The 27,837-nt window shown below is 69.0% G+C and overlaps 1 protein-coding gene across 6 annotated transcripts; it reads left to right on the forward strand.

Moving 5' to 3' along the window:
• The first annotated feature begins 355 nt into the window (after nt 1-355).
• Nucleotides 356-27,837, forward strand: GRIK5 (glutamate ionotropic receptor kainate type subunit 5). 6 transcript variants are annotated; one of them, XM_084613297.1, is made up of 20 exons: nt 356-823; nt 7,017-7,147; nt 8,607-8,771; nt 11,495-11,592; nt 11,752-11,917; nt 12,479-12,657; nt 13,023-13,076; nt 13,944-14,105; nt 14,598-14,750; nt 14,865-14,969; nt 15,785-15,910; nt 16,142-16,348; nt 16,858-16,971; nt 17,128-17,237; nt 17,647-17,820; nt 18,085-18,250; nt 18,829-19,003; nt 26,162-26,290; nt 26,401-26,522; nt 26,763-27,837. In XM_084613297.1, exons 2-20 carry the CDS (start codon nt 7,063-7,065, stop codon nt 27,114-27,116), a joined length of 2,844 nt encoding a protein of 947 aa, XP_084469423.1. In that variant the 5' UTR covers nt 356-823; nt 7,017-7,062; the 3' UTR covers nt 27,117-27,837. The 6 variants fall into 6 exon arrangements, with proteins under 6 accessions (XP_084469423.1, XP_084469421.1, XP_084469424.1 ...); XM_084613295.1 differs by having other exon boundaries at nt 357-823; nt 18,778-19,003; XM_084613298.1 differs by having other exon boundaries at nt 357-823; nt 16,265-16,348; nt 18,778-19,003.

Genomic DNA, 27,837 nt, shown 5'->3' on the forward strand with positions numbered 1-27,837 from the left:
ACCACGCAGCCCCCAGCAGGCCCCCGGCCCCTTGGACCCCCCAGCAGCCCCCCCGAGCCCACCACGCCGCCCCCAGCAGGCCCCCGGCCCCTTGGACCGCCCCAGCAGCCCCCCCGAGCCCGCCACGCCGCCCCCCGGCCCCTCGCAGCCAGTGCGGGGGACCCGGCAGCTCGCCCGTGAGAAGGGGGGGTGTCTCCACCCCCTCATCCCCCAAATATCGCCCCGCCCCCGACGGAGGGTCCAGCCGCCCCCATCCCCCGTTTTCTCCATCCCCGCCCCCTCCCCCTCCCCCTCCATCTCCGCCCCCCCCGTCCCCTCTCTCCGCCCCCCACCGTCGCCGCGATGCGCCGGCCTCGTTGATTGAGGGCTCCTGAAGCGCCCCCCCCGCATCCTCTGCATCGCCCCCCCCCCAGGCGGAAAATCGGGATTTGAACCCCTCCCCCGTCCTCTGGAGCTCAAGGCCGGGGGCTGAGATCGGGGGGGGGGTCCGGCCCCCCCAGGAGGGCGAGCGGGGGCTGCGGTCGAGGGAGATTCGGGGCGCCCCCCCCCCGGACAGACAGACGGACATGGGGCGTTTTCTCTTCTACCGGCAGTTCTCCCCTCCCCCCTGCAAAATGAGGGGTGCCGACGCCTGAGCCCCCCCACTGCGACCCCCGCCCCCCGCGCGGCTCACCGCTGCCAGCTGCCAGGGCTCCCCGGATTGGGGTTTGGGGGGCCCCGGAGCGGGGCGAGCGCTGGACTGTCCCTGCCGAGCGCCCCCCTCCGGACGGGCAGGGGGGGCCGCACCCCCGAGCCGGGGGGGCCCCCGCCGATCACGGATTCCGTAAGTCTCGCTACTTTCCTGCCTGTTTGAGGGGGGCCGGGGGGCAGCTCCGTGTCCCCCCCCGCACTTTGGCGGGGCCTGGGCCGAAGCTCTGCGCACGCGTATGTGAGGCCGGGGGGCGGTATGGAGGGGATTGGGGTGCTTGGGGAGCTGCCCCCCCGATTGGCTGGGGGAGGGGAAGGGGAACCCCGTTTGGCCTCTGCCGTGGTTTGGGGGGGGAGACAAGGGGCAGAGACCGCGGGGCTGGGCCTGTCTGGCCCTGGCTGTATCCTGCGTCCCCCCCCTGCAGCCAGCCCCCCCCCCGGCTCTGCTCCGGGCACGCTGTCCCCGCCTGCCCCCCGTCGGGCCCCGGCCCCCCTATTTCTCTCTGCTCCGTCCTCGGCGCCCCCAGCTCGGCGTGACCCCCCCCCGCCCTTCCCCCTTCCACGAGGGGGCCCCCGCTGCCCCAAATCCAGGGCTGAGCACACACGGGGCCTTTCCCCGCTGGGGGGAGGGGCTGGCTCCGGGGGGCAGGGAATGGGGCTCGGGGCCTTTCCCCGCTGGGGCTGGGGGTGAGCTCTGGGACCCTCTAGCGCAGCTGCTCGGTGGGTCCATGTGTGAACTGAGTTCACTGGGTCTCAGCAGGATCCCCCCCACCCCAGGCACCAGCCGGCCACAGGCCCGAGCCCCCCTCCACCCTGGGACTGGGGGTGCACGGGGGGGAGGGGGCTTTCTGTATGCTTGCCCTGCTTCTTCTTTGGGAGGGGGAGAGGAGCCTTTGACCAACCCCCCCCCCACACGCAGGGTCCCCCATGTGCCCCCAGTGCCCCCCTGCACTCACCCCCTCTCTCTCAGGGGCTCCCCCCTCTCGGCAGCACCCAGTGCTCAAGCCCCCTTGGTCCCATCCCACCTCAGCCCCCCTCCCAGAGGGCCCCTCTACACATTCACCCCCCCAGGCCCTTGGCAGCCCCCCGATTCCGTGTCTCTCTCCTGCCTCCGAGCCCTGAGTTCAAGGCCTTGCTCAGCCCGCAGCTGCAGGCCCACAGAGGTGCCACCCCATGGTAGCATCACCCGGCTCCCTGGCGCAGCCTAGCAGGAGGGGGCGGCCCTGAGTCGATAGCCCAGCCAGGCTGGGCCGGGCCTGGGGCTCCTGCCGGGGTCCCAGGAGCTGGGCTATGGGGCCGCGGCTCGGCGCTGGATTTGGCGGGGTGGGGAGGCTCGGATACGGGCTGGGGCTGAATCTTCAAACTGGCAGTTCCTTGGGGCTGGGTTTAGCAGGGGCCATGTCTCAGTGCTGGGGGTTCACGGGGCCAGTGCTGAGGGCACTGCTGTGGGGAAGCTCGCAGCACCAGGGGTCCCGGCTCGGGGCACTGCTGGGGGGAAACTTGCACCACAGGGGTTCCTGGTTTGGGGCACTGCTGGGGGCAAGTTTGCAGCACCAGAGTCCCCAGCTGGGGGCACTGTTGTGGGAAAGCTCGCAGCACCAAGGTCCTCATCTGGGGCATTACTGTGGGGAAACTCAGAGCGCCAGGGTCCCGGCTGCGGGGAAGCTGATGGTGATGGGGTTCCCGGCTTGGGGCACTGCTGTGGGGAAGCTCGCAGCACCAGGGTTCCCGGCTTGGGGCACTGCTGTGGGGAAGCTTGCAGCACCAGGGGTCCCGGCTTGGGGCACTGCTGTGGGGAAGCTCGCAGCACCAGGGGTCCCGGCTCGGGGCACTGCTGTGGGGAAGCTCGCAGCACCAGGGGTCCCGGCTCGGGGCACTGCTGTGGGGAAGCTCGCAGCACCAGGGGTCCCGGATAGGGGCACTGCTGTGGGGAAGCTCGCAGCCCTTTCTGCCTGCTCAGATGTTGATACCTTTTGTACCAGCCGGTAGCGGTTGCTGGGCAACAGGACAGGGCTAGAAAGGAAGCTGGTGTCTCCAGGCAACGGTATCTGAGACCCCGCCCCCTTTTCCCTCCCCTCCCCCATGCAGCTGGTGGGGCATCAAGGGGTCATGTGACTGGGCTGGATTCCCATCCCCCCACTCCTGGACCGTGGAGAGATGGGTGATGGGCCCCATCCCATCGCCCCAGCCCCCCAAATCCCCCCAAGAACCCCAGCACCGAGACAGGGCCCTGTCCCGCCCCCCAGATCCCCCCCAGGAACCTCAGCACTGAGACACGGCCCCGTCCCCCCCAAATCCCCCCAAGAACCCCAGCACTGAGACAGGGCCCCGTCCCCCCCAAATCCCACCAAGAACCCCAGCACTGAGACACGGCCCCGTCCCCCCCAAATCCCACCAAGAACCCCAGCACTGAGACAGGGCCCCGTCCCCCCCAAATCCCACCAAGAACCCCAGCACTGAGACAGGGCCCCGTCCCCCCCAAATCCCACCAAGAACCCCAGCACTGAGACACGGCCCCGTCCCCCCCAAATCCCACCAAGAACCCCAGCACTGAGACACGGCCCCGTCCCCCCCAAATCCCCCCAAGAACCCCAGCACTGAGACACGGCCCCGTCCCCCCCAGATCCCCCCAAGAACCCCAGCACTGAGACACGGCCCCGTCCCCCCCAGATCCCCCCAAGAACCCCAGCACTGAGACAGGGCCCCGTCCCCCCCAGATCCCCCCAAGAACCCCAGCACTGAGACAGGGCCCCGTCCCCCCCAGATCCCCCCAAGAACCCCAGCACTGAGACAGGGCCCCGTCCCCCCCAGATCCCCCCAAGAACCCCAGCACTGAGACAGGGCCCCGTCCCCCCCAGATCCCCCCAAGAACCCCAGCACTGAGACAGGGCCCCGTCCCCCCCAGATCCCCCCAAGAACCCCAGCACTGAGACAGGGCCCCGTCCCCCCCAAATCCCACCAAGAACCCCAGCACTGAGACACGGCCCCGTCCCCCCCAAATCCCACCAAGAACCCCAGCACTGAGACACGGCCCCGTCCCCCCCAAATCCCACCAAGAACCCCAGCACTGAGACACGGCCCCGTCCCCCCCAGATCCCCCCAAGAACCCCAGCACTGAGACAGGGCCCCGTCCCCCCCAGATCCCCCCAAGAACCCCAGCACTGAGACAGGGCCCCGTCCCCCCCAGATCCCCCCAAGAACCCCAGCACTGAGACAGGGCCCCGTCCCCCCCAGATACCCCCAAGAACCCCAGCACTGAGACAGGGCCCCGTCCCCCCCAAATCCCCCCAAGAACCCCAGCACTGAGACACGGCCCCGTCCCCCCCAAATCCCCCCAAGAACCCCAGCATTGAGACAGGGCCCCGTCCCCCCCAAATCCCACCAAGAACCCCAGCACTGAGACAGGGCCCCGTCCCCCCCAAATCCCCCCAAGAAACCCTGCACTGAGACAGGGCCCCGTCCCCCCAAATCCCCCCAAGAACCCCAGCACTGAGACAGGGCCCCGTCCCCCCCAAATCCCCCCAAGAAACCCTGCACTGAGACAGGGCCCCGTCCCCCCAAATCCCCCCAAGAACCCCAGCACTGAGACACGGCCCCGTCCCCCCCAGATCCCCCCAAGAACCCCAGCACTGAGACACGGCCCCGTCCCCCCCAGATCCCCCCAAGAACCCCAGCACTGAGACACGGCCCCGTCCCCCCCAGATCCCTCCCTCAAATCCCAGCACCAAGACGCGGTCCCATGCCCTGAGACAGGGCCCCGTCCCCCCAAATTCCCCCCTTGAACCTTAGCACCGAGACACCCCCGCCCCGGGGGACCCTGGCACTGCGAGCTTCCCCCAGCAGTGCCCAGCCAAGGCCGGGTAGTTTTCCCTGGAGGAAGCCCTCAGGGTTCAGGCCTGGTCACACCCTCCCCCGCCTGGCGCCTTTGCCCCCCGGGGGGCGTCCGCTCCCCCCCCCCGCTCATGCCCAGCGCGGCTCCGGGAGCCACGTCGCTGCTCAAGGTGAAGGTGGCGTGAGGACACCGCGAGCTGCTGACTCGGCACAAACGGGGAGCAAGGCGTGGGGGGGCAGGGCCGGGGGGCGTGGTGCTGGGGGGGCAGTAGTGCCAGATGCTGCGAGACCCCCTCCCCCACTGCCACCAGGAGTCACCTTGGCCAGGGGGCGCCGTGTGGCAGGAAGTGGGGCGGGAGGCTCAGTAGGGGGAGCTGTGGGGCAGGGGGTCAGTAGGGGGCGCTGTGGGGTGGGAGGCCCAGTAGGGGGAGCTGTGGGGCAGGGGGTCAGTAGGGGGAGCTGTGGGGCGGGAGGCCCAGTAGGGGGAGCTGTGGGGCAGGGGGTCAGTAGGGGGCGCTGTGAGGTGGGAGGCCCAGTAGGGGGAGCTGTGGGGCAGGGGGTCAGTAGGGGGCGTCACAGACTCCCAGGTCGTGCCCACTCTTGGCCCCGTGCGGTCCGTGGGGGGAGCCCCCTTCAGCGCGACAGCCCTTCTCGGGGGGGCGACTCTCTCCGGGGGGTCCAGCCCCTCCACCTCCTGGAGCCGCACCTCTCGGAGCCTCAGCCTGCCTGTCTCTGCCGGGGGCCCCTCAGGGAGACCCCTCGCTCCGGACCCCCGGGGCCTCCACTCCCAGGGGGATTGCTGCCCCCCCGGCCCGTTCTCTAGCCCGGGGGCAACTCTCAGCCGGGGTAACACAGGGGGGTTTCTTGAGCATCTGAACCCAGCACAGGAAACTCTCTGGCCTCAGCCTGGCCTCCCCCAGCCCAGTCTCCCCTGCATCCAGGGGGGCTCTGCACCCCCTCTGCATGGAAACTGCTGGGAAAACAAGGAAAAAACCAAGAGAACCCCGCACTTGGTCACAGGGCATGGTGGGGAAGGTGGGGCAGTTGGAGGTGCTGTGGGGCAGGGGGGTCAGTAGGGGTCACTCTGGGGTAGGGGGTGTAATGGAGTATGAGGGAGTCAGGGCCCCAGACCCCCCACTTCCTGTGATTCACTGGGACTCTCGGCCAGCCAGTAACACAGAAGGTTGATTAGACGACAGGGACATGGTCTAACACAGAGCTTGCAGGTGCAGAGAACAGGACCCCTCAGCTGGGTCCATTCTGGGGGGGCAGGGAGGCCAGAGCCCCATCTGGGCCCCCCTCCATTTCCCCAGACAGCTCCAAACTGAAACTCTCCCTCCCCTCCTCTGGCCACCTGGTCTCTCTGTTCTCCAGCCCCTTCAGTCGGCACCTTTGCAGGGGAGGGGCCCAGGCCATCAGTGGCCAGGAGACAGGGTGTGGGTCATTCTCTGTGCAGACAGCATCACACTGGCCCTCTAGGGCTCTGCAACAATCCCACCCCCTAGAGACTTAAGAAATGCCTAGGGGAAACTGAGGCACATACACAGTATTCAGAGCAAACATTAAGAACAGTCCCACTTGGTCACAGGGGGTGTCTAGGGGGCGCTGTGGGGCGGGGGGTGTCTAGGGGGTGCTGTGGGGCAGGGGGGTCTCCAGGGGGCGCCGTGGGGCGGGAGGTCACTAGGGGGCCCCGTGGGGTGGGGGGCTCACCAGGGGGTGCCGTGGGGCGGGGGGGTCTCCAGGGGGCACCATGGGGCAAGGGGGTCTCCAGGGGGCCCCGAGGGGCGGGGGGTCACCAGGGGGCGCTGTGGGGCAGGGGGTCTCCAGGGGGCCCCGTGGGGTGGGGGGTCTCTGTGGGGCAGGGGGTCTCCAGGGGGCGCCATGGGGCGGGAGGTCACTAGGGGGCCCCGTGGGGTGGGGGGCTCACCAGGGGGTGCCGTGGGGCAAGGGGGTCTGCAGGGGGCCCCGAGGGGTGGGGGGTCACCAGGGGGCGCTGTGGGGCAGGGGGTCTCCAGGGGGCCCCGTGGGGTGGGGGGTCTCTGTGGGGCAGGGGGTCTCCAGGGGGCGCCGTGGGGCGGGAGGTCACTAGGGGGCCCCGTGGGGTGGGGGGCTCACCAGGGGGTGCCGTGGGGCAAGGGGGTCTGCAGGGGGCCCCGAGGGGCGGGGGGTCACCAGGGGGTGCTGTGGGGCAGGGGGTCTCCAGGGGGCGCCGTGGGGCGGGGGGTCTCTGTGGGGCAGGGGGTCCCCAGGGGGCGCTGTGGGGCGGGGGGTCACCAGGGGGTCTCTGTGGGGCGGGGGGTCTCCAGGGGGTGCCGTGGGGCAAGGGGGTCTCCAAGGGGCCCCGAGGGGCGGGGGGTCACCAGGGGGCGCTGTGGGGCAGGGGGTCCCCAGGGGGCGCTGTGGGGCAGGGGGTCTCTGTGGGGCGGGGGGTCTCCAGGGGGCGCTGTGGGGCGGGGGCTCTGCCTTGGGACTCCCCCAGGCTCTCGCTCCCCCTGCAGGTGGCAGCCGGGGCTGCGGCGACGTTCCCCATGCGGAGGGTGGAAGATGCCGACGTCGCCCGGGCTGCTGCTGCTGCTGATCGTCAGCGTCGCCCGCCAGAGCCTGCAGGTGCTGTCGTCCCTGCGCATGGGTGAGGCGCCCCGGGGAGCCCGGGCCAGGGGCAGGGGCTGCGGGTCGGGAGTGAGGGGCACCGGCGGAGCTGGGGGGGTGGGGGGAGCCTGGGCCAGGGGCAGGGGCTGCGGGTCGGGAGTGAGGGGCACCGGCGGAGCTGGGGGGGTGGGGGGAGCCTGGGCCAGGGGCAGGGGCTGCGGGTCGGGAGTGAGGGGCACCGGCGGAGCTGGGGGGGTGGGGGGAGCCTGGGCCAGGGGCAGGGGCTGCGGGTCGGGAGTGAGGGGCACCGGCGGAGCTGGGGAGGTGGGGGGAGCCTGGGCCAGGGGCAGGGGCTGCGGGTCGGGAGTGAGGGGCACCGGCGGAGCTGGGGAGGTGCGGGGAGCCTGGGCCAGGGGCAGGGGCTGCGGGTCGGGAGTGAGGGGCACCCACAGAGCTGGGGGGGTGGGGGGAGCCTGGGCCAGGGGCAGGGGCTGCGGGTCGGGAGTGAGGGGCACCGGCGGAGCTGGGGGGGTGGGGGGAGCCCGGGCCAGGGGCAGGGGCTGCGGGTCGGGAGTGAGGGGCACCGGCGGAGCTGGGGGGGTGGGGGGAGCCTGGGCCAGGGGCAGGGGCTGCGGGTCGGGAGTGAGGGGCACCCACGGAGCTGGGGGGGTGGGGGGAGCCTGGGCCAGGGGCAGGGGCTGCGGGTCGGGAGTGAGGGGCACCGGCGGAGCTGGGGGGGTGGGGGGAGCCTGGGCCAGGGGCAGGGGCTGCGGGTCGGGAGTGAGGGGCACCCACGGAGCTGGGGGGGTGGGGGGAGCCTGGGCCAGGGGCAGGGGCTGCGGGTCGGGAGTGAGGGGCACCGGCGGAGCTGGGGGGGTGGGGGGAGCCCGGGCCAGGGGCAGGGGCTGCGGGTCGGGAGTGAGGGGCACCGGCAGAGCTGGGGAGGTGCGGGGAGCCTGGGCCAGGGGCAGGGGCTGCGGGTCGGGAGTGAGGGGCACCCACGGAGCTGGGGGGGTGGGGGGAGCCTGGGCCAGGGGCAGGGGCTGCGGGTCGGGAGTGAGGGGCACCGGTAGAGCTGTCTTTGGGGTGGGGCTGGGGTTGACAGACGCCCCACGGGGCCTGTGTCCGCAGCCCCATCTGTTATCCTGAGGTCACCCGCACGGCTGCAGGGGATTGATGCTCACCCGGTGCAGAGCCGGGACGGTGGGGGTGGGGCCGGGAGGGGGGCAGCCGTAGGGGGATACAATAGCGAGTGCCTAGGGGTCTGGAACAGGAGGTGCCAGGGGGCCGCCGCCTGGCTCTGGGGGGCGACTGCTCCTTGGGGAGGTGATGGGGAAGGGGCAATGGGTGACGGGGTCAGCAGGGGGCAGTGTGGGGCCCTTGGATGGGAGGGGAGCCATGGGCTGGTGGGTGGGGAAGAGGTGGCTGAGGACAGGGGGAGGTCAGCGGTGTCTGGTGTCTCTGGACCCATATGCCCCCTGGCTCTGTGCCCCCCACAGCTGCGATCCTGGACGATCAGACGGTGTGTGGGCGCGGGGAGCGGCTGGCCCTGGCCCTGGCCCGGGAGCACATCAACAGCATCAGCGAGGTGCCGGCCAAGGCCCGCGTGGAGGTCGAGATCTTCGAACTGCATCGCGACAGCCAGTACGAGACCACGGACACCAGTACGTGTGCGAGGAGGATGTATGGGGAGCAGTGTGCAAGGGGGCCTGTGAGACCACTGACACCAGTATGTGTGCGAGGAGGATGCATGGGGAGCAGTGTGCAAGGGGGCCTGTGAGACCACAGACACCAGTACGTGTGCGAGGCGGTGTGCGAGGAGGGTGCATGGGGAGCAGTGTGCAAGGGGGCCTGTGAGACCACTGACACCAGTACGTGTGTGAGGGGGTGTGCGAGGAGGATGTAAGGGGAGCAGTGTGCAAGGAGGCCTGTGAGACCAGTGACACCAGTGTGTGTGCAAGGGTGTGTGGGTGTGTGTGCAAGGAGACATGCACAGGGAGTTGACTGTGCAAAGGGAGTATGCGTGTGAGACCAATGACACCACTACGTGTGCAAGGGGTGAGTGCGCAAGGGGTAGCCAGGACTAGTCTGCCAACACCATCGCATGTGCCAGTGTTCAGTGTGTGAGGGGGTGACCCATGTGAGTGAATGTGTGTAAACACGTGAGGGGAGCGTGCAAGGGGGAGTGTGCACAAGGTTGGTTCGTCCAAGAGCACCTCTCCAAGGCCATCGTGATGTGGGGAGTGTGAGTATGTGAGGGGGAGTCCGTGACCCAACAGGGCTGGGAGTATGAAATCTCCCAGGCCGGTCAAGGCTGGGTGTGCAAGGTGCGTATGCACACATGGGCCCAGCCCTCACTGGGTGTGAAATCAGGGTCATGGGCATGTGCCGGGCACAAGTGTGCGAGGAGGAGACCGAATGTGAGCCGTGTGTGCTGGGAGTGGGGCCAGCAGGCTGAGGAGATGGGCGAGTGTGTACTTTTGGGTGCGTAGGGGCCGGGTGTGCAGGTGAGCGTGTGCCCAAAAGGGAGGGGTGTGGAAGGTGAGAGTTCGGGTGTCCGGACACTGCATGGGGTTGGGGGTGTCCCGGGGCCACAGGCTGGGGGCTCCAGAGAAAGCCAGGCAGGACTCTGGGGGACCACTGTGACGAAGTGGGACTGTTCTTAATGTTTCCTCTGAATAGTGTGGCGGTGCCTCAGTTTCCCCTAGGCAGTTCTTAAGTATCTAGGGGGTGGAGTAAGGGTGTATGATCGTTGCAGAGCCCGAGAGGGCAGGTGTGTGCAGGGGTCTGGACACAGAGAATGGCCGACACCCTGTTTCCTGGCCACTGATGGCCTGGGCCCTTCTCCCTGCAAGGTGAGAGCTAAAGGGTTGGAGAACAAAGGAATCAAGTAACCTCCTGGCCCTGGAAAGGGACAAAGCCCAGAGGAGGAGGAGCTGGAGGGAGTTTCAGTTTGGGGCTGGCTGGGGAGTGGAGTGAAGTGCAGACGTGGTTGTCTGGCTCACTGCCCCCCAAAATGGACCCAGCTGAGGGGTCCTGTTCTCTGCACCCACAAGCTCTGTGTTAGACCATGTCCCTGTCGTCTAATAAACCGTCTGTTTTACTGGCTGGCTGAGAGCCACGTCTGACTGTGGAGTTGGGGGGCAGGACCCTCTGGCTTCCCCAGGACCCCGCCTGGGCAGACTCACTTTGGGAAGCGCACGGAGGGGCAGAGGAGGCTGAATGCTCCGAGGTCAGACCCAGGAAGGTGGAAGCTGGGTGAGCTGTGTGTCCTGCAGACAGGCTGCTCCCAGAGAGGAGACTCCCCCAGAGTCCTGACTGGCTTCATGGGGAGCAGTTCCAGAGCATCGCCCAGGGACTCCGTGACACCCACCCCCTAGAGACTTAAGAACTGCCCAGGGGAAACTGAGGCACCCCCACACTATTCAGAGGAAACATTAAGAACAGTCCCACTTCAACACAGGGGGATCCGGAGCCCCAGGTGCCCCCCAAACCAGGAGGCTGACTCGCTTCCCACAGCCCAGCCTCAGCCATGACCCACCGCCCCTCTCCAGCCATTGTCCCGTTCCCGGGACAGCAGGGCCCCTGGGCTGCACCAGCACCCCCGGCTGGCTCTGCAGGGAACAGGCTCCGGCCATCAGTGACCAGGCTACTCTGGTCGGCCGGTCTCTGTGCCCAGGCAGCCAGTTGGCATCACACTTGCCGTTCGGGGGTCGCTGCAGCAATCACACCCACGATCCTCCCCCAAGTAACACACAGGGGAAACTGAGGCACCGACAGTATTCAGAAAAACATTATGAACGTTCCCACTGCGTCACAGCAGGAACGTGAGGGTGAGTGGGCATGTGCAAAGATGAGGGTGTGCATTAGTGGAAGGACAAGTGTGCAAGGGTGCAGGGTTAGGTGTGCAAGGATGGGAGTGTGTGGAAGGATGAGTGTGCATTCGTGGACAGATGTGCAGGTGAGGGTGAATGGGCAGGGTGTGCATGTTTGGCAAGAGGAAGATGTGTGAGAGCATGAGTGTGCACAGGTGGGTGTGCAAGGGGAATTGTGCAGGATGTGTTTGTTTGTGGAGGGAGGAGTGCACATGTGTGAGGGTGGGCAGGGAATGGTGAGTGTGCAAGGGCTGTGTGTGCAAGCAAGTGTGAAGATAAGTATGCAGGGTGTGTGTTGGTGGGGGGAGGATCACGTGGGTGTGCAATGGTGAGCATGCACGTGTGGGGGTGGGCATGTGAGTGTGCAGGGGGAGATGCCGAGCGTATGTTTGTGGGGGAGGGGCACGTGTGTGACTGAGTGTGGGGGGGTGAGTGTGCGTGCGTGCATGTGCATGGGTGGGCGTGCAAGGGCCTGGCTGCCCGGCGTGCCCTGACACACTCTCTCCCCACAGTGTGCCAGATCCTGCCCAAAGGGGTGGTGTCAGTTCTGGGCCCCGCGTCGAGTCCGGCCTCGGCCGCCACCGTCAGCCACATCTGTGGGGAGAAGGAGGTAAATGGGGGGCAGGACCCCCTGAGCCTTGCCCCTTCCCTTGTGAACCATCCCCCCCACTGCTCCCTTCCCCCCCACATCTCCAGTGCGCTCCCTTCCCCCGCAGCCCCATCCCCGGCCCGGTGCCCCCGGCGGGTCCTGACCCCTCGCTCTCCCCAGATCCCCCACGTGAAGGTGGGCCCCGAGGAGACCCCCCGGCTGCAATATTTGCGTTTTGCCTCCGTCAGCCTCTACCCCAGCAACGAGGACCTGAGCCTGGCCCTGGCGCGGATCCTGCAGTCGCTCGACTACCCCTCGGCCAGTCTCATCTGCGCCAAGGCCGAGTGTGAGGGGCGGGGGGCTCGGCAGGGGGCGCCGGGGGCAGGGAGCAGGAGGGCTTGGTGGGGGGGCGCCGTGGGGCAGGGTGGGGGCTCGGCAGGGGGCGCCGGGGGCAGGGAGCAGGGGGGGTTGGTGGGGGGGCGCTGTGGGGCAGGGTGAGGGCTCGGCAGGGGGCGCCGGGGGCAGGGAGCAGGGGGGGTTGGTGGGGGGGCACCGGGGGCAGGGTGGGGGCTCGGCAGGGGGCGCCGGGGGCAGGGAGCAGGAGGGCTTGGTGGGGGGGCGCCGTGGGGCAGGGTGGGGGCTCAGCTGGGGGTGCCGTGGGGCAGGGAGCAGGGGGGGTTGGTGGGGGGGCGCCGTGGGTCGGGGGGGCTCAGCTGGGGGCGCCGTGGGGCAGGGTGGGGGCTCAGCAGGGGGCGCTGTGGGGCAGGGAGCAGGGCAGCCAGAGGGAGGCACCATGCTTCAGGGGGACAGTAAGGGGCACCGTGGGTCAGGGAGCAGGGGGGTCGGCGGGGGGCAGAAGGGGGTGCCGAGCTGCAGGGGGTCACCCTGCTCCCCCCGCCCCCTGCAGGTCTGCTGCGATTGGAGGAGCTCGTGCGCCAGTTCCTCATCTCCAAGGAGACGCTGTCGATCCGGATGCTGGACGACGCCCACGACCCGACGCCGCTGCTCAAGGAGATTCGGGACGACAAGATCTCGACCATCATCATCGACGCCAACGCCTCCCTCTCCTACCTCGTCCTCAAGAAGGTGACGGCCCAGGCACTGCTGGGGGAAGCTCGCAGCTCCAGCGTCCTGGCTGGGGACACTGCTGGGGGGACGCTTGCAGCCCCATGGTCCCAGTGGGGGCACTGCTGGGGGAAGCTCGCAGCCCCAGGGTCCGGCTGGGGACACTGCTGGGGGAAGCTCGCAGCCCCAGGGTCCGGCTGGGGACACTGCTGGGGGAAGCTCGCAGCCCCATGGTCCTGGCTGGGGGCACTGCTGGGGGAAGCTCGCAGCCCCAGGGTCCGGCTGGGGACACTGCTGGGGGAAGCTCGCAGCCCCATGGTCCTGGCTGGGGGCACTGCTTGGGGAAGCTCACAGCCCCAGGCTCTAACTCTCCAGTTCTTTTGCAGGCCTCGGAGCTGGGCATGACCTCGGCCTTCTATAAATACATCCTGACCACCCTGGTGAGCCGGGGCGCGGCCCGGGGGACCCCTCTGCTCACTGGACCCGGGGACCCTCCCCGGGCTGCAGGGGGGCTGGGCTGGCTCACATGGCCATGAGCCCTGGCCATTAGCCGGGTCTGTTCCCAGACGCCCCCAGCCCGGCCTCGGCCCCCAGGGAACTGTTTGCAGCTGGCCTGTCCCGCCAGGGCCCCTCCCTCCCGCCCGCCCCGCAGCCCCCGGGCCCTGCTGGGGCGCCTCCCTCCCACCCCACAGTCCCCGGGACCCTCCCTCCTGCCCCACAGCCCCCGGGACCCTCCCTCCCGCCCCACAGCCCCCGGGCCCCGCCGGGGACCCTCCCTCCTGCCCCACAGCCCCCGGGACCCTCCCTCTCACGCCGCAGCGCCCGGGCCCCGCCGGGGACCCTCCCTCCTGCCCCGCAGCCCCCGGGACCCTCCCTCCCATGCCACAGCCCCCGGACCCCACCGGGAACCCTCCCTCTCGCCCCGCAGCCCCCGGACCCTGCCGGGGACCCTCCCTCCTGCCCCACAGCCCCCGGGACCCTCCCTCTCGCCCCGCAGCCCCCGGGCTTCTCCCTCCCATGCCACAGCCCCCGGACCCCACCGGGGACCCTCCCTCTCGCCCCGCAGCCCCCGGACTCCGCTGGGGACCCTCCCTCCTGCCCCACAGCCCCCGGGACCCTCCCTCCCACGCCGCAGCCCCTGGGCCCCGCCGGGGATCCTCCCTCTCGCCCCGCAGCCCCCGGACCCCGCCGGGGACCCTCCCTCTCGCCCCGCAGCCCCCGGACCCCACCGGGGACCCTCCCTCTCGCCCCGCAGCCCCTGGGCCCCGCGTGGGCCTGACCCCCTCGCCCTGCGGCGCCCCCTGCAGGATTTCCCCACCCTGCACCTGGACGACGTGGTGGACGATCACTCCAACGTCGTGGGCTTCTCCATCCTGAACGTGACCCACCCCTTCTTCCTGGAGTTCACCCGCAGCCTCAACATGTCCTGGCGGGAGACCTGCGAGCGGAGCCCCTTCCCCGGCCCCACGGTGAGCCCCTTTGACGGCCCCCGGCGTCCCCCCAAGGGGACGGGGGCTCTTTGGTTAGGGCCGTGGCAGGACGTGGGGGCGTCCCTGAGCCAGGGGCCCTGTGATTGGCATTGGGGTGAGACCGATGGGGGTGCAGCTGGGGAGCCCCTATTTTGAGGAGGATAAAGTATGAATGGGGAGCACGGGGGAGCCCCTTAATTGGTGAGGGGTTGGGGGGATTGGGGAGCTGGTCGAGGAGTTGAGGGTTGGGATTGGGGGGTTCTGGGGGAGGGGTGGGAGGGTTGGGGTGTTTCGGGGGCTCGGAGGGAGAGGTTGGGGCGCTGGGGGAGGGATTGGGATGTTTGGGGCCCTCGGGGGACTTGGGGGGAGGGGTTGGGGTGCTGGGGGAAGGAATTGGAGGTGCTGTGGGAGGGGTTGGGGCGCTGGGGGCCCCCGGACGTGTAAGGGGGAGGGTCTGACGGGTCTGTGGGTTCATTGTCCCCGGCCCCCCAGCTCTCGGCGGCCCTGCTGTTCGACGCGGTGCACGTGGTGGTGGGGGCCGTGCGAGAGCTGAACCGCAGCCAGGAGATCGGGGTCCGGCCGCTGGCCTGCACCTCCGCCAGCATCTGGCAGCACGGCACCAGCCTCATGAACTACCTGCGCATGGTGAGTGCCCCGCCCCGCCCCGACGGGCGTTCACTCTGGAGCCTACTGACCCCAGCCCCTTCGTCCCACTCACTTGGTCCTTCTCTATGTCTGCCCCGGCCGCGCCCCGGCCAGGTAGAGTACGACGGGCTGACGGGGCGCGTGGAGTTCAACAGCAAGGGGCAACGAACCAACTACACCCTGCGCATCCTGGAGAAGTCGCGGAACGGGCACCGTGAGGTGAGACCCCCCCAGCTCCCCCCGGCCCCCCAAACTCCCAGCCCTCCCTGGAGCCCCCATGCCCTCCAATGTCCCCAGCACCCCCTGACCCTCTCCACATCTCCATGGCCCCCTGCACCACCGGACACCCCAGCCTCCCTATATCCCTGGCACCATCCATCTTCCCACAGGCCCCCCCAGACAGGCCCCTCCTCAACCCCCTAGGACCAGCCCCATGGCCCTCCCAGCCTCTTCACCCCCCCATCAGCCCCATGCGTCTCCACACTCTCGCCCAGCTCTGGGGCCGTTCCTGGGGACCCCTTCACTGCGCCAGCCCCCTGGGGGTCACCGTCACTGGGGTTAGCCCCTCGGCTTCCCCACCCCCTGGGGCCGACCCTCAGAGCCTGCAGCGAGGCCCCCTGGGTGGGACATTGTGGGAGACTCGCACCCCCAACAGGAGCTGTGACCCCCCCCCCGATGCTGCAGTGACTCAGCCAGCGGGGGGACATGGGCGGGTTATTGGGGGTCTGGACACGCCCTGAGTGACAGGGAGAACGGAAATTACAGCACAGTCCAGCTGGGGCGGCCCCGACCCCCAAGAGTCCCCATCCAGCAGCGTCTCCCCCACTTCCAGCCGCCCCTCTTATCAACCCCCCTGCCCCCCCCGCCCTTCGTCCCCCAGCTGCTCCCCCGGCCGGCACCACATGGGGAAACTGAGGCACACATAGTAGTCATCCAAAATATGAAAAATTTCCATCTTTGTCACCCCCCACCACGCTGAGCCCCATCATCCCCCCAGCTGCCCAGCCCCATGGCGCCCTCCCACTCCCGCCCAGCCTGTGCCCTCCCTGCAGATCGGCGTGTGGCACTCGAACAGGACGCTGGCCATGAACGCCACCACGCTGGCCATGGACGTCTCCGAGAGCCTGGCGAACAAGACCCTCATTGTCACCACCATCCTGGTGAGCCTGGCGGGGGTGGGGCCTGTGCGGGAAGCCCAAGGGTGGGGCGGGGGCTGCCTCCGGATTACCTGGGGGACCTTTCAGTGCCGCAGGGCACCGCTGGGGGGAAGCTCGCAGCGCCGCAAGGCTCTGCTGGGGGGCAGCTCGCAGGGCACGGCTGGGGGGAAGCTCGCAGCACTGCAGGGCACTGCTGGGGAAGCTTGCAGCCGGCACTCACCCCCCGCCCCGCAGGAGAACCCCTATGTGATGCGCAGGGCCGGGGCCCAGGCCCCGGGGGGCGCCGGGGGGCTGTACGAGGGGTTCTGCGTCGACATGCTGCACGAACTCGCCGGGATCCTCAAGTTCCGTTTCCAGCTGCGGCTGGTGGAGGACGGGCTCTACGGGGCGCCCGAGGCCAACGGCTCCTGGACCGGCATGGTGGGCGAGCTCATCAACCGGGTACGGCCCTGGGGTGGGGGGTTCCGGGGGCAGCAGGGCATCGGGGGGCAGTTGGGGGACAGAGGGAGGTCTGGGGGGGCAGCGGCAGTGGGGGTTTCGGGGGGGCAGCGGAGGGTTGGGCAGTGGGGCAACAGGGGCAGCAGGGGGGGAGGTGGGGCAGGGGGGTGTCGGGTGCAGCAGGGGCCAGCAGGGGGCAGTGGAGTGACGGGGGCAGCAGGGGGCAGCGTGGGGCAGAGGGGTGTCGGGTGCAGCGGGGGCCAGCAGGGGGCAGTGGGGTTTCAGGGGGGCAGTGGGGGGCAGCGGGAGGTTGGGCAGCGGGGCGACGGGGGCAGCAGGGGGCAGTGGGGGGCAGCGGGAGGTTGGGCAGTGGGGGGACGGGGGCAGCAAGGGGCAGCGTGGGGCAGGGGGGTATCGGGGGCAGCAGGGGGCAGTGGGGGGCAGGGGGCAGCGGAGGTTCGGGGGGGCAGCGGGGCTCGGGGGGCCCCTCTCACCCCCCGCTCTCTCCGCAGAAGGCCGACCTGGCTGTCGCCGCCTTCACCATCACGGCGGAGCGGGAGAAGGTGATCGACTTCTCCAAGCCCTTCATGACCCTGGGGATCAGCATCCTGTACCGGGTGCACATGGTAGGGGGGCCTGGGGCGCCTGGGGGGTTCAGTCCCTGGGGGAGGCTCAGGTGGGGGGAGCTCCCTGAGGGAGGGGCCTCGGCCCAGGGCAGAGGGTGGGTCTGTGGGGGGTGCAGTCCCAGGGGGACGCTCAGCCCCCCGTCTCCCCCTCTCTAGGGCCGCAAGCCCGGCTACTTCTCCTTCCTGGACCCCTTCTCCCCGGCCGTCTGGCTCTTCATGCTCCTGGCCTACCTGGCCGTCAGCTGCGTCCTCTTCCTGGCCGCCCGGTAACGCCCCCCGCGGGGAGACGATGGGACGAGTGGGGGGCTGGGCTCCGGGGGGGAGGGGGCAGGACGGGGGGCTAGGTGAGGGGTGGGCTTTGGCGATGTGGCGGGGAGGGGGTGGAGGGAAGTGGGGGGGCCGGCAGGGAAGGGGGGACAGGGACCGGGGGGGACAGGGACCGGGGGGCGTCTGGGATGGGGGGACAGGGGCGGGGGTGCCAGGGATGGGGCGGCAGGCATGGGGGCAGCAGGGACGGGGTGTCGGGGACAGGGATGGGGGGGGACAGGGAGAGGGGCAGGGACAGGGGGCGTCAGGGGGCAGGGATGGGGGGGACAGGGACCGGGGGGCGTCAGGGGGCAGGGATGGGGGGGACAGGGTGCCCAGCGACCCCCCCTCACTGCCCCTGCCCCCCAGGCTGAGCCCCTACGAGTGGCACAACCCCCACCCCTGCCTGCGGGGGCGCCCCCACGTGCTGGAGAACCACTACACCCTGGGCAACAGCCTCTGGTTCCCCATCGGCGGCTTCATGCAGCAGGGCTCCGAGGTCCTTCCCCGGGCCCTGTCCACGCGCTGCGTCAGCGGGGTCTGGTGAGTGCCGGGCCGGGGCTGGGGGGCCTCGGGGGCAGCGGGGGCTGGAGCCCTGTGCTCTGGGGGGATCTCGGGGGGGCAGTGGGGGATCTGGGGGGGCAGCAGGGGAGCTCGGGGGGCTGGAGCCCTGGGCTCTGGGGGGCAGCGGGGGTCTCAGGGGGCTGCTCTCTGGGGAGCAGTGGAGGGCAGCAGGGGGTCTCGGGGGGCCCCCTCTCCCGGCCTGGCCCCGCAGGGCTGCTCCCTGACCCCCGGGCTCCCCGCCAGGTGGGCTTTCACCCTGATCATCATCTCGTCCTACACGGCCAACCTGGCCGCCTTCCTGACGGTGCAGCGCATGGAGGTCCCGGTGGAGTCGGCCGACGACCTGGCCGACCAGACCAACATCGAGTACGGCACCATCCACGCCGGCTCCACCATGACCTTCTTCCAGGTGAGCCCGCGGCCCCGCTCCCGCCCCGCGAGCCCCGGCCCTGCCCCGCAGCCCCCGGGCCCCCACTCCCGCCCCGCAGCCCCCGGGCCCCCACTCCTGCCCCACAGCCCCTGGCCCCACCGGGCCCCTCCCTCGCGCCCCGCAGCCCCCGGGCCCCCACTCCCGCCCCGCAGCCCCCGGGCCCCCACTCCCGCCCCACAGCCCCTGGCCCCACCGGGCCCCTCCCTCGCGCCCCGCAGCCCCCGGGCCCCCACTCCCGCCCCGCAGCCCCCGGGCCCCCACTCCCGCTCCACAGCCCCTGGCCCCGCCGGGCCCCTCCCTCGCACCCCACAGCCCCCGGGCCCCCACTCCCGCCCCGCAGCCCTCGGGCCCCTCCCTCCTGCCCCGCAGCCCCTGGGCCCTGCCAGGCACCTCCCTCCCGCCCCGCAGCCCCCCAGCTCTGCCCGTGCCCCCCGCTCCCGCCCGCAGCCCCCCGGCGGCCCAGCCCTGGGCCCCCCCAAGCCTGCCGGTGCCCCTCCCTCCGGCAGACCTCCCGGTACCAGACCTATCAGCGGATGTGGAATTACATGCTCTCCAAGCGGCCCAGCGTCTTCGTGAAGAGCACGGAGGAGGGCATCGCCCGGGTGCTGAGCTCCAGATATGCCTTCCTGCTGGAGTCCACCATGAACGAGTATCACCGCGGCCGGGACTGCAACCTCACCCAGATCGGGGGGCTGCTGGACACCAAGGGCTACGGCATCGGCATGCCGCTGGGTAGGGGGGCAGGGCCGGGGGCGCTGGACCTGCGGGGGCCTGCCGCCCCGCGGGGGCCTGCATCTGCCACTCCTGGGGCAGCTGGTGGGAGGCTGGGGGGGTCTCTTGTCTAGGGGGAGGGACAGGTCAGGGCTGGGGGGCGCTGGGGGCCAAGGGTGTTCCCCAAACAGGGCTGGGCCGCGTGGAGTTGTTGGGGTCAGACTGGTCCCTCCGGAGGACGGGGGGGGCAGAGGCTGGTGCCCCAGGCAGGGCCGTGTGGGCCGGGGGTCTCCCCCAGCGCCCGTCGGAGCGACACCTCCCCCGGTGCGGCACAAAGGGCCCCGCTGCCCCCTCGGGCCCTTCTCGCCATCCAGCTGCTGGGACACTGGGCGCCTCGTGCTGAGCAAGCGCGGCAGGGTCTGGAAGAAGGAGCCGGGAGTGCCCGGCCTGCCGGGGCTGCCGACTTTCCGACGGCGCAGGGCCCCACAGGCCCACGCCGCCCAGCGACCCGCGCGCCTGGGACGGGGCCACCTGCCGGGGCCGGCTCTGTCAGAGCTTTAAACCCAGAACCGAGGAGAGGGGCAGCCTCAAACTCCTTCTCCTGGAGTCGCCCGTCGTGGGATCCGGCACCGAGCGCCTCCCTGGCCAGGAGCGGCCCGGCCTGCGTTAGCGAGACTCCATGTGGAGCAGGATCTCCGGCACCGCCCGCCCAGTCCCGACGCACGCCTCCGGGTGCCAAGGACCAGCGCCAGCCGCGTGGCACTGCCCCCAGCCCCAGGCCGAAGAAGTTGCACGGGCGTCACTCCCCGCTGAGGAAGCCCACGGAGCGAGGGAGACCCGGGCCGGGCCACTCCCAAAACAGACATTGACGGGTTGGCCCCGGGAAGGTGCCCACGGGCTCCCCACCGAGGGTGAGCCATGGAGGAGAGACAGGCCTGGCCATGCCTCCCGCCCTCCCAGCACCATCTCCCCGGAATTGTGGGCCACAGGGCCAGCGCCGGCACCTCAGGACCCTTGGGGACGGGTCCCGGTCCTGGGCAAGCCATCAGTGGGGGTGCAGCACCACCCGCCGTCTCCCTCATCCTCACGGGGGCCGACCCCAGAGCGTCGCTCGCCGCCCGGGCACAGGGGCGCTGGCCCAGGAGGGGACGAGCGCAGGTTGGGCCGGGCGACTGGCTGCTCAGGGCTGGCCCAGGGACACGGTGGAGGCATGTGTGGGTCTCGTGGGATCCACCTGCCGGAATCTGGGCTCCTGATAATGAACCGTCGCCCGTCTCGCCGGCTCAGGATAGAACCGGAGGGGCAGTTTCCGGCTCGAACCAGGCTGGGGCCTCCTTCCGGAGAACCACTTCAGGGCCTCGCAGCACCTGGGCTACGGGACGTCCCATCACCACAGCCAGGAGCTCATGCTCCAGGGCCGCTCCGGGGGCACATGGGACTTGTACGGCTCAGACGCAGCCCCTCCAATTGTGGCTGCATCAGGCTGTGACCCAGGGCAGGTGCTCACACTGTCCCGGGGTCCCCGGGCGATGCTCTGGACCTGCTCCCCACGAAGCCAGGCAGGACTCTGGGGGAGTCTCCTCTCGGGGAGCAGCCTGTCTGCAGGACACACAGCTCACCCGGCTCCACCTTCCTGGGTCTGACCTCGGAGCATTCAGCCTCCTCTGCCCCTCCGTGCACTTCCCACAGCCAGTCCGCCCAGGCGGGGTCCTGGGGGAGCCAGAGGGTCCTGCCCCCAAACTCCGCAGTCAGACGGGACTCTCAGCCAGCCAGTAAAACAGAAGGTTTATTAGACGACAGGAACATGGTCTAAAACAGAGCTTGTAGGTGCAGAGAACGGGACCCCTCAGCTGGGTCCATTTTGGGGGGCAGTGAGCCAGACAACCCCGTCTGCCCTTCACTCCATGTCCCAGCCAGCCCCAAACTGAAACTCCCTCCAGCCCCACCTCCTCTGGGCTTTGTCCCTTTCCTGGGCCAGGAGGTCACCGGATTCCTTTGTTCTCCAACCCTTTAGCTCTCACCTTGCAGGGGGGAAGGGCCCAGGCCATCAGTTGCCAGGAAACAGGGTGTCGGCCATTCTGTGTCCGGATCCCTGCACACACCTGCCCTCTAGGGCTCTGCAATGATCATACACCCTTACCCCACCCCCTAGAGACTTAAGAACTGCATAGGGGAAACTGAGGCACCCCCACACTATTCAGAGGAAACATTAAGAACAGTCCCACTTCGTCACATCACTCCCCCCTTCGAGATCAAACTGAGCGGGGTCACTTTAGCCAGTGACCCGGGGAAGTTCGAAGCCACCAACGTTGCCGTGGATGCCCCAGCATCTCTCCCGTTCCTTGGTAGGAGTTACACCAGGCCCTTCCAGTTTCACGCCCTCCCTTAGGTCGGGTGTGTTCGATGGCACTCGCAGGTGGCATGTGGGCAGGTTTATGCAGCCTGTGCCCTTTGGCCACCCCAAAATCCCAGGGGTCAAACCGAGATCAGGTCTTCTCCCAGCCCTCCAGTCTGGAGGCCTTCAATTTGGGCTCTCTTGGTTAAGAGCCCCCACCTTGACCTTGGCCCCCCTCTGTCCATGTGTCTCTGTCACCCGCCGCTTGGCATCAGCCCCTTTCATTGGATGCAGCCACGTCTGGGCAGAGGGGTCAGGATACACCCCAAAGCGCCGCCCAAAGAGATCCGGCTGCAGCTTCTTAAGGGCCTGCCCCACGGCCAGGGATTTCTTCTCTATGGCCAAGTAATTCTGTTCCCGGGGCAGCAGCTTCTTGCTTGGGCACCCAATGGGATATCTCCTCCCCTTAGCATCGACCTGCCCAGCCCTGCGTCTGAGGCGTCGGTGACACTGAAAAGGGCTGGGCACTGTCCGGGTTCACCAGATTTACCAGGCCCTGGATTAGAGCCTGCTTCAGTGCACAGAGAGCCTCTCACACTGCTCGGTCCAGACCACCTCATCTGGCTTCCCCTTCTTGCATAGCTGAGTGAGGGGGGCAGCTAGGGAGCTCAAGTGGGGTACAAACCCATGGTAGTTCCCCACCATCCCGCTAAAGGCCTGGACCTGTTTCTTGGTCTGGAGAATGGGCCAGTCTCTGATCCTCTCCCACAGCCCGTGGGACGGAGGGTGATCTGCAGAGGTCCAGGGCCAGACCCCACGTTTCTCCCACCAGCCCCGTAGCAGGGTGACATGACATTGGACCCCTTGGCTGTAAGGACCTTGCTGGGGACCCCCCCTCTGCTGAAGATGGTCAGCAGCAAGTCTGCCGAGGCAGAGGGCAGATCCCCCACCCCGGGGTAGCAGGTGGCGAAATCCATCACCACCAGGACGTATTTCTTCCCTGACCCGGTCGCCTTGCTGAGGAGCCCCACTATGTCCAGAGCCCCCTTCCCTGCCGTGGGATCAGTTCCCAGCAGCGCCTCTGGACCAGGCAAACCTGGCTGGCAGCCGACCTGCCCTGCCAGCGTCTCCCCCCACTCAGCTGGGGTCTCAGCTCCCCCCTTGCTCAGCGCTGCCCTTGCTGTCCCAGTGGGGTAGGCAGCGAGCTCCCTGCTTTCCTCACTGCATCAGAGCCAGCGGGAGCCCCCTCTCCGGTGTGCAAGGGGGGCGGGGAGCCCCAGGGGGCTGGTTACAGGCAGGCAGGTAGCCTGAGCCTAGCGGCTCCTCCCCGCTGCCAGCCAGGTCATCTGCATTTTCACTGACCATTTCCCTCTCCACCGATTGCTTCCCTGGATTCAAATTCAAACCCTTGGCCGTTACAGGAGCAGGGCCTGGATCCTGTCCCAAAGAGACACAGTCGCCCCACAACAGGGTCTCGCAGCTGGTATCCTGGAGAACCCCAACGACCAGCCAGCCCCACCCGTCCTGGGTCTGCACAGGGATCTGGGCCACAGGCAGGGCGAGGGGCTTCGTCCCTGGGACCCTCACCCAGCTCACACAGCCCCTCAGCCTCTGAGGCTGCACCATCCGCGGCCTGACAACAGTTCCCTCGGTCCCAGGATCTCGCAACCCCAGGAATGTCTCCCCATTGACCGTCACCTTCCGCTCCCACTGGGGGTCCGAGGGGCCTGGCCCCAGGAAACTCCACACAGACGTATAGGTCGGGGTCAGGAGTGGGAGCCTGTCCACACCCCCACCCATCGGGCTGACGGAGTCTGTGGCCTTGGGCCTCTCCGCTCCCCCACCGCCAGTTCATGCTGCTGCTGCTTCTGCAGCTCTTTCTTGGGCTCTCGCTGTCTCTCACAGTCCTCTTGCTCCCTCGGACTCAGCTCCAATCCTGTCCGTCTCGATCCCCGGATGGGGAACCCGATCGTGAAGACCCCTGTCTGGTCGGGGACAGGAGTCTTGGGGTGCCTGGCTCCCACTCCAGCTGCTCCCAGATCCTGCTATAGCCCCATTGGGGGTCAGGAATCTGTCCCTTAGAGCGGTCATCCCCCTCCAGCTGCACGATGACCTGTGCTTCGGTGAACTTTCCAACGCTCAACCCTCTCTTTCTGCACAGGGTTACAATGTCCTTCTTCAGGAGACGGTGACAGACCATCACTCCGCTCCTCCCAAGCTGTTGTGGACTCACAGGCCTGTGTGCTCTCAGCTCCCCACGGTTTCCAGGGAGAACCCCTAGTGTGCCAGCCCTTCTCGAGGTCACCCCCTCTTTGCCAGGGTCGAGCTGCAGACTCCTCCGCCCCTGGGACCACTCGCTGCAGTCCCCAGGGGAACCCTGTTACTGCAAAAGTCCTTCTCGCTGGTCACACATTCCCAGGGGTTAACCGCCCCCCGAAACCGCTCCTCTCCGAGCCTTCAGCACGCCTGGTCCTTGTCAATCCCCCTTCATTTTACTGCTCCCCAGTCACTTACTGCAGGAAGCGCCGTCCACGGGGTGCAGTACATCCCACCGCTCCCACCAGTTCTCACGGAGTCCCCGGGCGATGCTCTGGAACTGCTCCCTACGAAGCCAGGCAGGACTCTGGGGGAGTCTCCTCTCGGGGAGCAGCCTGTCTGCAGGACACACAGCTCACCCGGCTCCCACCTTCCTGGGTCTGACCTCGGAGCATTCAGCCTCCTCTGCCCCTCCCTGCGCGTCCCACAGCGTGTCTGCCCAGGCGGGGTCCTGGGGAAGCCAGAGGGTCCTGCCCCCCCAGTTCCACAGTCAGACGGGACTCTCAGTAAAACAGAAGGTTTAGGAGACGACAGGAACATGGTCTAACACAGAGCTTGCAGGTGCAGAGAACAGGACCCCTCAGCTAGGTCCATTTGGGGGCGGGCAGTGAGCCAGACAACCCCGTCTGCACTTCACTCCATGTCCCAGCCAGCCCCAAACTGAAACTCCCTCCAGCCCCTCCTCCTCTGGGCTTTGTCCCTTTCCAGGGACAGGAGGTCACCTGATTCCTTTGTTCTCCAACCCTTTAGCTCTCTTTAGCTTGCAGGGGGGAAGGGCCAGGCCATCACTGGCTAGGAGACAGTGTCGGCCATTTATGTACCCTGGCCCTTTGCTTTCCAACAATTACACCCCCTTATCCCACCCCCTAGAGACTTAAGAAATGCCTAGGGGAAACTGAGGCACCCTACAGTATTCAGAGGAAACATGAAGAACAGTCCCGCTTCGTCACAGATGCTCACTCTGCAGTGGTGGCTGGCCCGGGACCGGTGTGCGCTGACGTTCCCTTTGCAAGGCCCCTTCGATGTCGCTGCTCACTGACAGGACGGGAGCTCCCCTGGGACCCCGCCAGCCCCAGGCCTGCGGGCACCAGAGGAATTAGCGTCACAGCGCTCAGAGTGGCGCGTCTAGCCTGCCGGGCGGTTCAGCCTACGGGCCGGGGTGCGTCAGTCCGTATGGACAATCCGACCGCGACGTACCCAGGAGCTCTCGCTGCAACTCTGGGATTCCTGGATAGCAACATCCCCCCGAAGCCGTTTCCCTGCTGGGCTTGCAGGTCCCCAGTGATCACGTGTGGCCCATTCACCCGGACACCTGGAATGCCGTTGTCTGGACGGGGGTGTCCCCCAGGTGGACCCAGCTGCGGCCAGGCAGGAAATGCCTCCAGTTTTGCTCACATACAGGGCACAGCCCAGGCTCCATCTCAGACACCTGCCGTCTGCCATGGGGAGGGAGACGTCGCGAGGCCTTCCCCCCACATTGCCCCGTATTCCCAAAGCTCTGCTCCGGGCCAGGAGGGACAGGGCGTGGGCGATCCTCACAGCCCCGGCTCGACCCGTCCAGAGATGCGCCGATCAGCCACCCGGCACCGCGAGAGCGGGGAAGCTCCGTGGCGGGCCCGGCGGAGAGGAGCTGCTTGGCCCTGCTCCGAGCCGGCTGGGCAGCAGGAACCGGGAAAGCGGGCGAGTCTCCCTGGCGGCCGTTCCTGCGGCCCCAGCCTCTCGGAGGTCCGGGTCCGGACACGCGTTTCTTCAGGGCCAAGGTGCGACTCCGCTCACATCCCTCCGGCGGTGACGGGGGCCGGGAGCTTTTCCTTCCGGTCTCTGGCCGAAGCCGCGCGCTCGCCGGGAGAACAGGCCCTGCCGCGGGCAGGGAAAGGAGCCCGCCCGCGTCTCCCTCGCTGCCACGCACCGGCCGGAAGGGAACCGAGCCAGCCCAGGGAATCTCCTCCTGGGTCCCGGCCGGCCTCGGCACGGGCTGCCCCGGTGAAGGGCTCGTCAGTCCAGGCCCGGGCGATGCAGCCGGCGGCAGAGTGCTCCGCTCCCCCCGCCCCACCGCGCCCATCCCACCGCCCCACGGTGGCCGGGGGTCGCCGCCGGGGGACTCGCAGCAGAACAGCCACTTTCCGACCTCCGAAGGGCCGCTCGAGTCTGTGTCCCGCCGGAGCTGCCGGTGAGAAGGGCCTGAGGGGCGGTGGGGCCTTTTTACTGCGCCAGGGAGGTGCCCGCACGGACCCGCCTGGGAAGGGACATGACCGCAGAGCTCAGAGACCTGCTACGGGTCAGTAACCGGCTGTTCCCTTGGGGGGGTCCCAGGGTGCAGGGGGGTGGGGGCAGCGGGTTGCAGGGGGAAGAGTGGGCCACAGGCTGTTCTCTAGGGGGGTCCTGGGGGGCAGGAGGTTGCAGGGGGCAGGGTGGGCTGAGACTGTTCCCTTGGGGGGTCCTGGGGGGCAGGATGGCAGATGGGGGGCTGGGTAGTCCTGGGCTATTCCCTGGGGTCAGCAGCGTCCTGACCCCCCTCTCCCCCCCAGGCTCCCCGTTCCGGGACGAGATCACGCTGGCCATTCTGCAGCTGCAGGAGAACAACCGGCTGGAGATCCTCAAGCGCAAGTGGTGGGACGGGGGCAAGTGCCCCAAGGAGCAGGACCATCGGGCCAAAGGTGAGGGGGCCGGGGGGCGCTTGCAGGACCAGGCTGGGGGGCAGAGGGGGGGGCAGGGGAGTGACCCATGGGGCTGACTTCCCCTCACCCCCCCCCGTCTCTCCTCCCAGGCCTGGGCATGGAGAACATCGGGGGCATTTTTGTGGTTCTCATCTGCGGACTCGTGGTCGCCGTCTTCGTGGCTGTCATGGAGTTCGTCTGGGCGACGCGACGCTCAGCGGAGAGCGAGGAGGTGGGGGGTGCTGGGGCTCTGGGGGTGGGGAGGGAACCCAGGCTCCGGTGCTGGTAGCGGGGTGGGGGGTGACGAAAGAACCCAGGCATCCAGTGCTGAGATGGGAGGGAAGTGGGGAAGGAACCCAGGTGTCCGGGACCGGTCTGGGTCAGCAAAGAAGGAAGCCGGGCGTCTGGCAGCGGGAGGGGGTGAGGCGGGAACCCAGGCGTCCGGCGCCCTGACCCCCCGCTCTCCCCCCAGCGCTCGGTGTGCCAGGAGATGCTGCGGGAGCTGCGCCAGGCCGTGTCGTGCCGGAAGCCCACGCGGTCCCGGCGGCGCCGGCGGCCCCCAGCCCGGGCAGCCCGGGCCCTTCGCGCCGTCCGCGAGATGCGGCTCAGCAACGGGAAGCTCTACGCGGGGCCCCTGGCCTCCGAACCCGCCCCCCAGCGCCTCCTGGAGGAGCCCGCCCGGCCCTGCACCCACATCCGCATCTGCCACGAGTGCCGCCGCATCCAGACTCTGCGGGGGGCCCCCCCCACCCCCCGCCGGCCCCCGCCCCCCGAGGAGGGCACCCTGCGACGGGGGGGGCCCCGGGACCCGACTGAGCAGGAATGACCCCTGCCGCGGCCTTCGCCCCTCTTGACATGTACGCCGTGCGTATGCCAGGACTCCGGGGTCGGGGGGGCCTGGGGACAGGACCCCCCAGGGACGAGACCCTCCCACAGTGCTCCCCTGGAGATGGGACCCCCACTGGGAATGGGCGTCCCCCACACAGGGGTGCCCTGGGGTCAGGGGGCAGAGCCCTCAGTGCCACCTGAGATTGACCCCCCTTTGTGCCTCCACCCCCTACAACTGGCGCAGCCCCCCCGTGCTACCCCCTGTGGCCCCTGCCGCGCCCGGGGGGGACGCATCCCCCATGTGCCTGGAAGCAGGGGAGGCCCCGGGGCTGTGGGGTCAGGTGCTCTTGGAAACACGCCAGCGATGGACCAGGACGGAGCTCGAAGGCGGGGACCAGGGCGGGGGGCACACAGGGCAGAGGGGGGGCCATGAACTCAGGGTTTCAATGCGGCCGGGTCGGGACATCGGCACTGGGGCGACTGGACGAGGGGAACCGGCCCCAGGATCCGCGAGGGGGTGGGGGGAGCCGGAGCCACCCGCAGCGAAGGGACGAGACGTGGCCTGGCCAGAGGAGCAAGCAGGACGGACGCAGGGGGCCCGGGCCCCCCCGGCTCCATTTCTTTTCCTTTTGTTTCCTTCTTTTTGGAGAAATTTCTATTGAACCAAAACGGGAGAATCCGAGCGAGGCCGAGGGAATAAAACCGACGTGAGACTTTTA

This window comes from Lepidochelys olivacea, assembly GCF_965140295.1.
Source record: "Lepidochelys olivacea isolate rLepOli2 genome assembly, chromosome: 24".
Lineage (NCBI taxonomy): Eukaryota > Metazoa > Chordata > Testudines > Cheloniidae > Lepidochelys > Lepidochelys olivacea.

Bases quoted from the DNA above. Each gene is read 5' to 3' on its own strand.
- GRIK5 (XM_084613295.1), top strand. From the start codon at position 7,063: ATGCCGACGTCGCCCGGGCTGCTGCTGCTGCTGATCGTCAGCGTCGCC. The intron at 7,148-8,606 runs GTGAGGCGCCCC...TGCCCCCCACAG, and splicing joins GCTGTCGTCCCTGCGCATGG to CTGCGATCCTGGACGATCAG. The intron at 15,911-16,141 runs GTGAGCCTGGCG...CCCGCCCCGCAG, and splicing joins TCATTGTCACCACCATCCTG to GAGAACCCCTATGTGATGCG.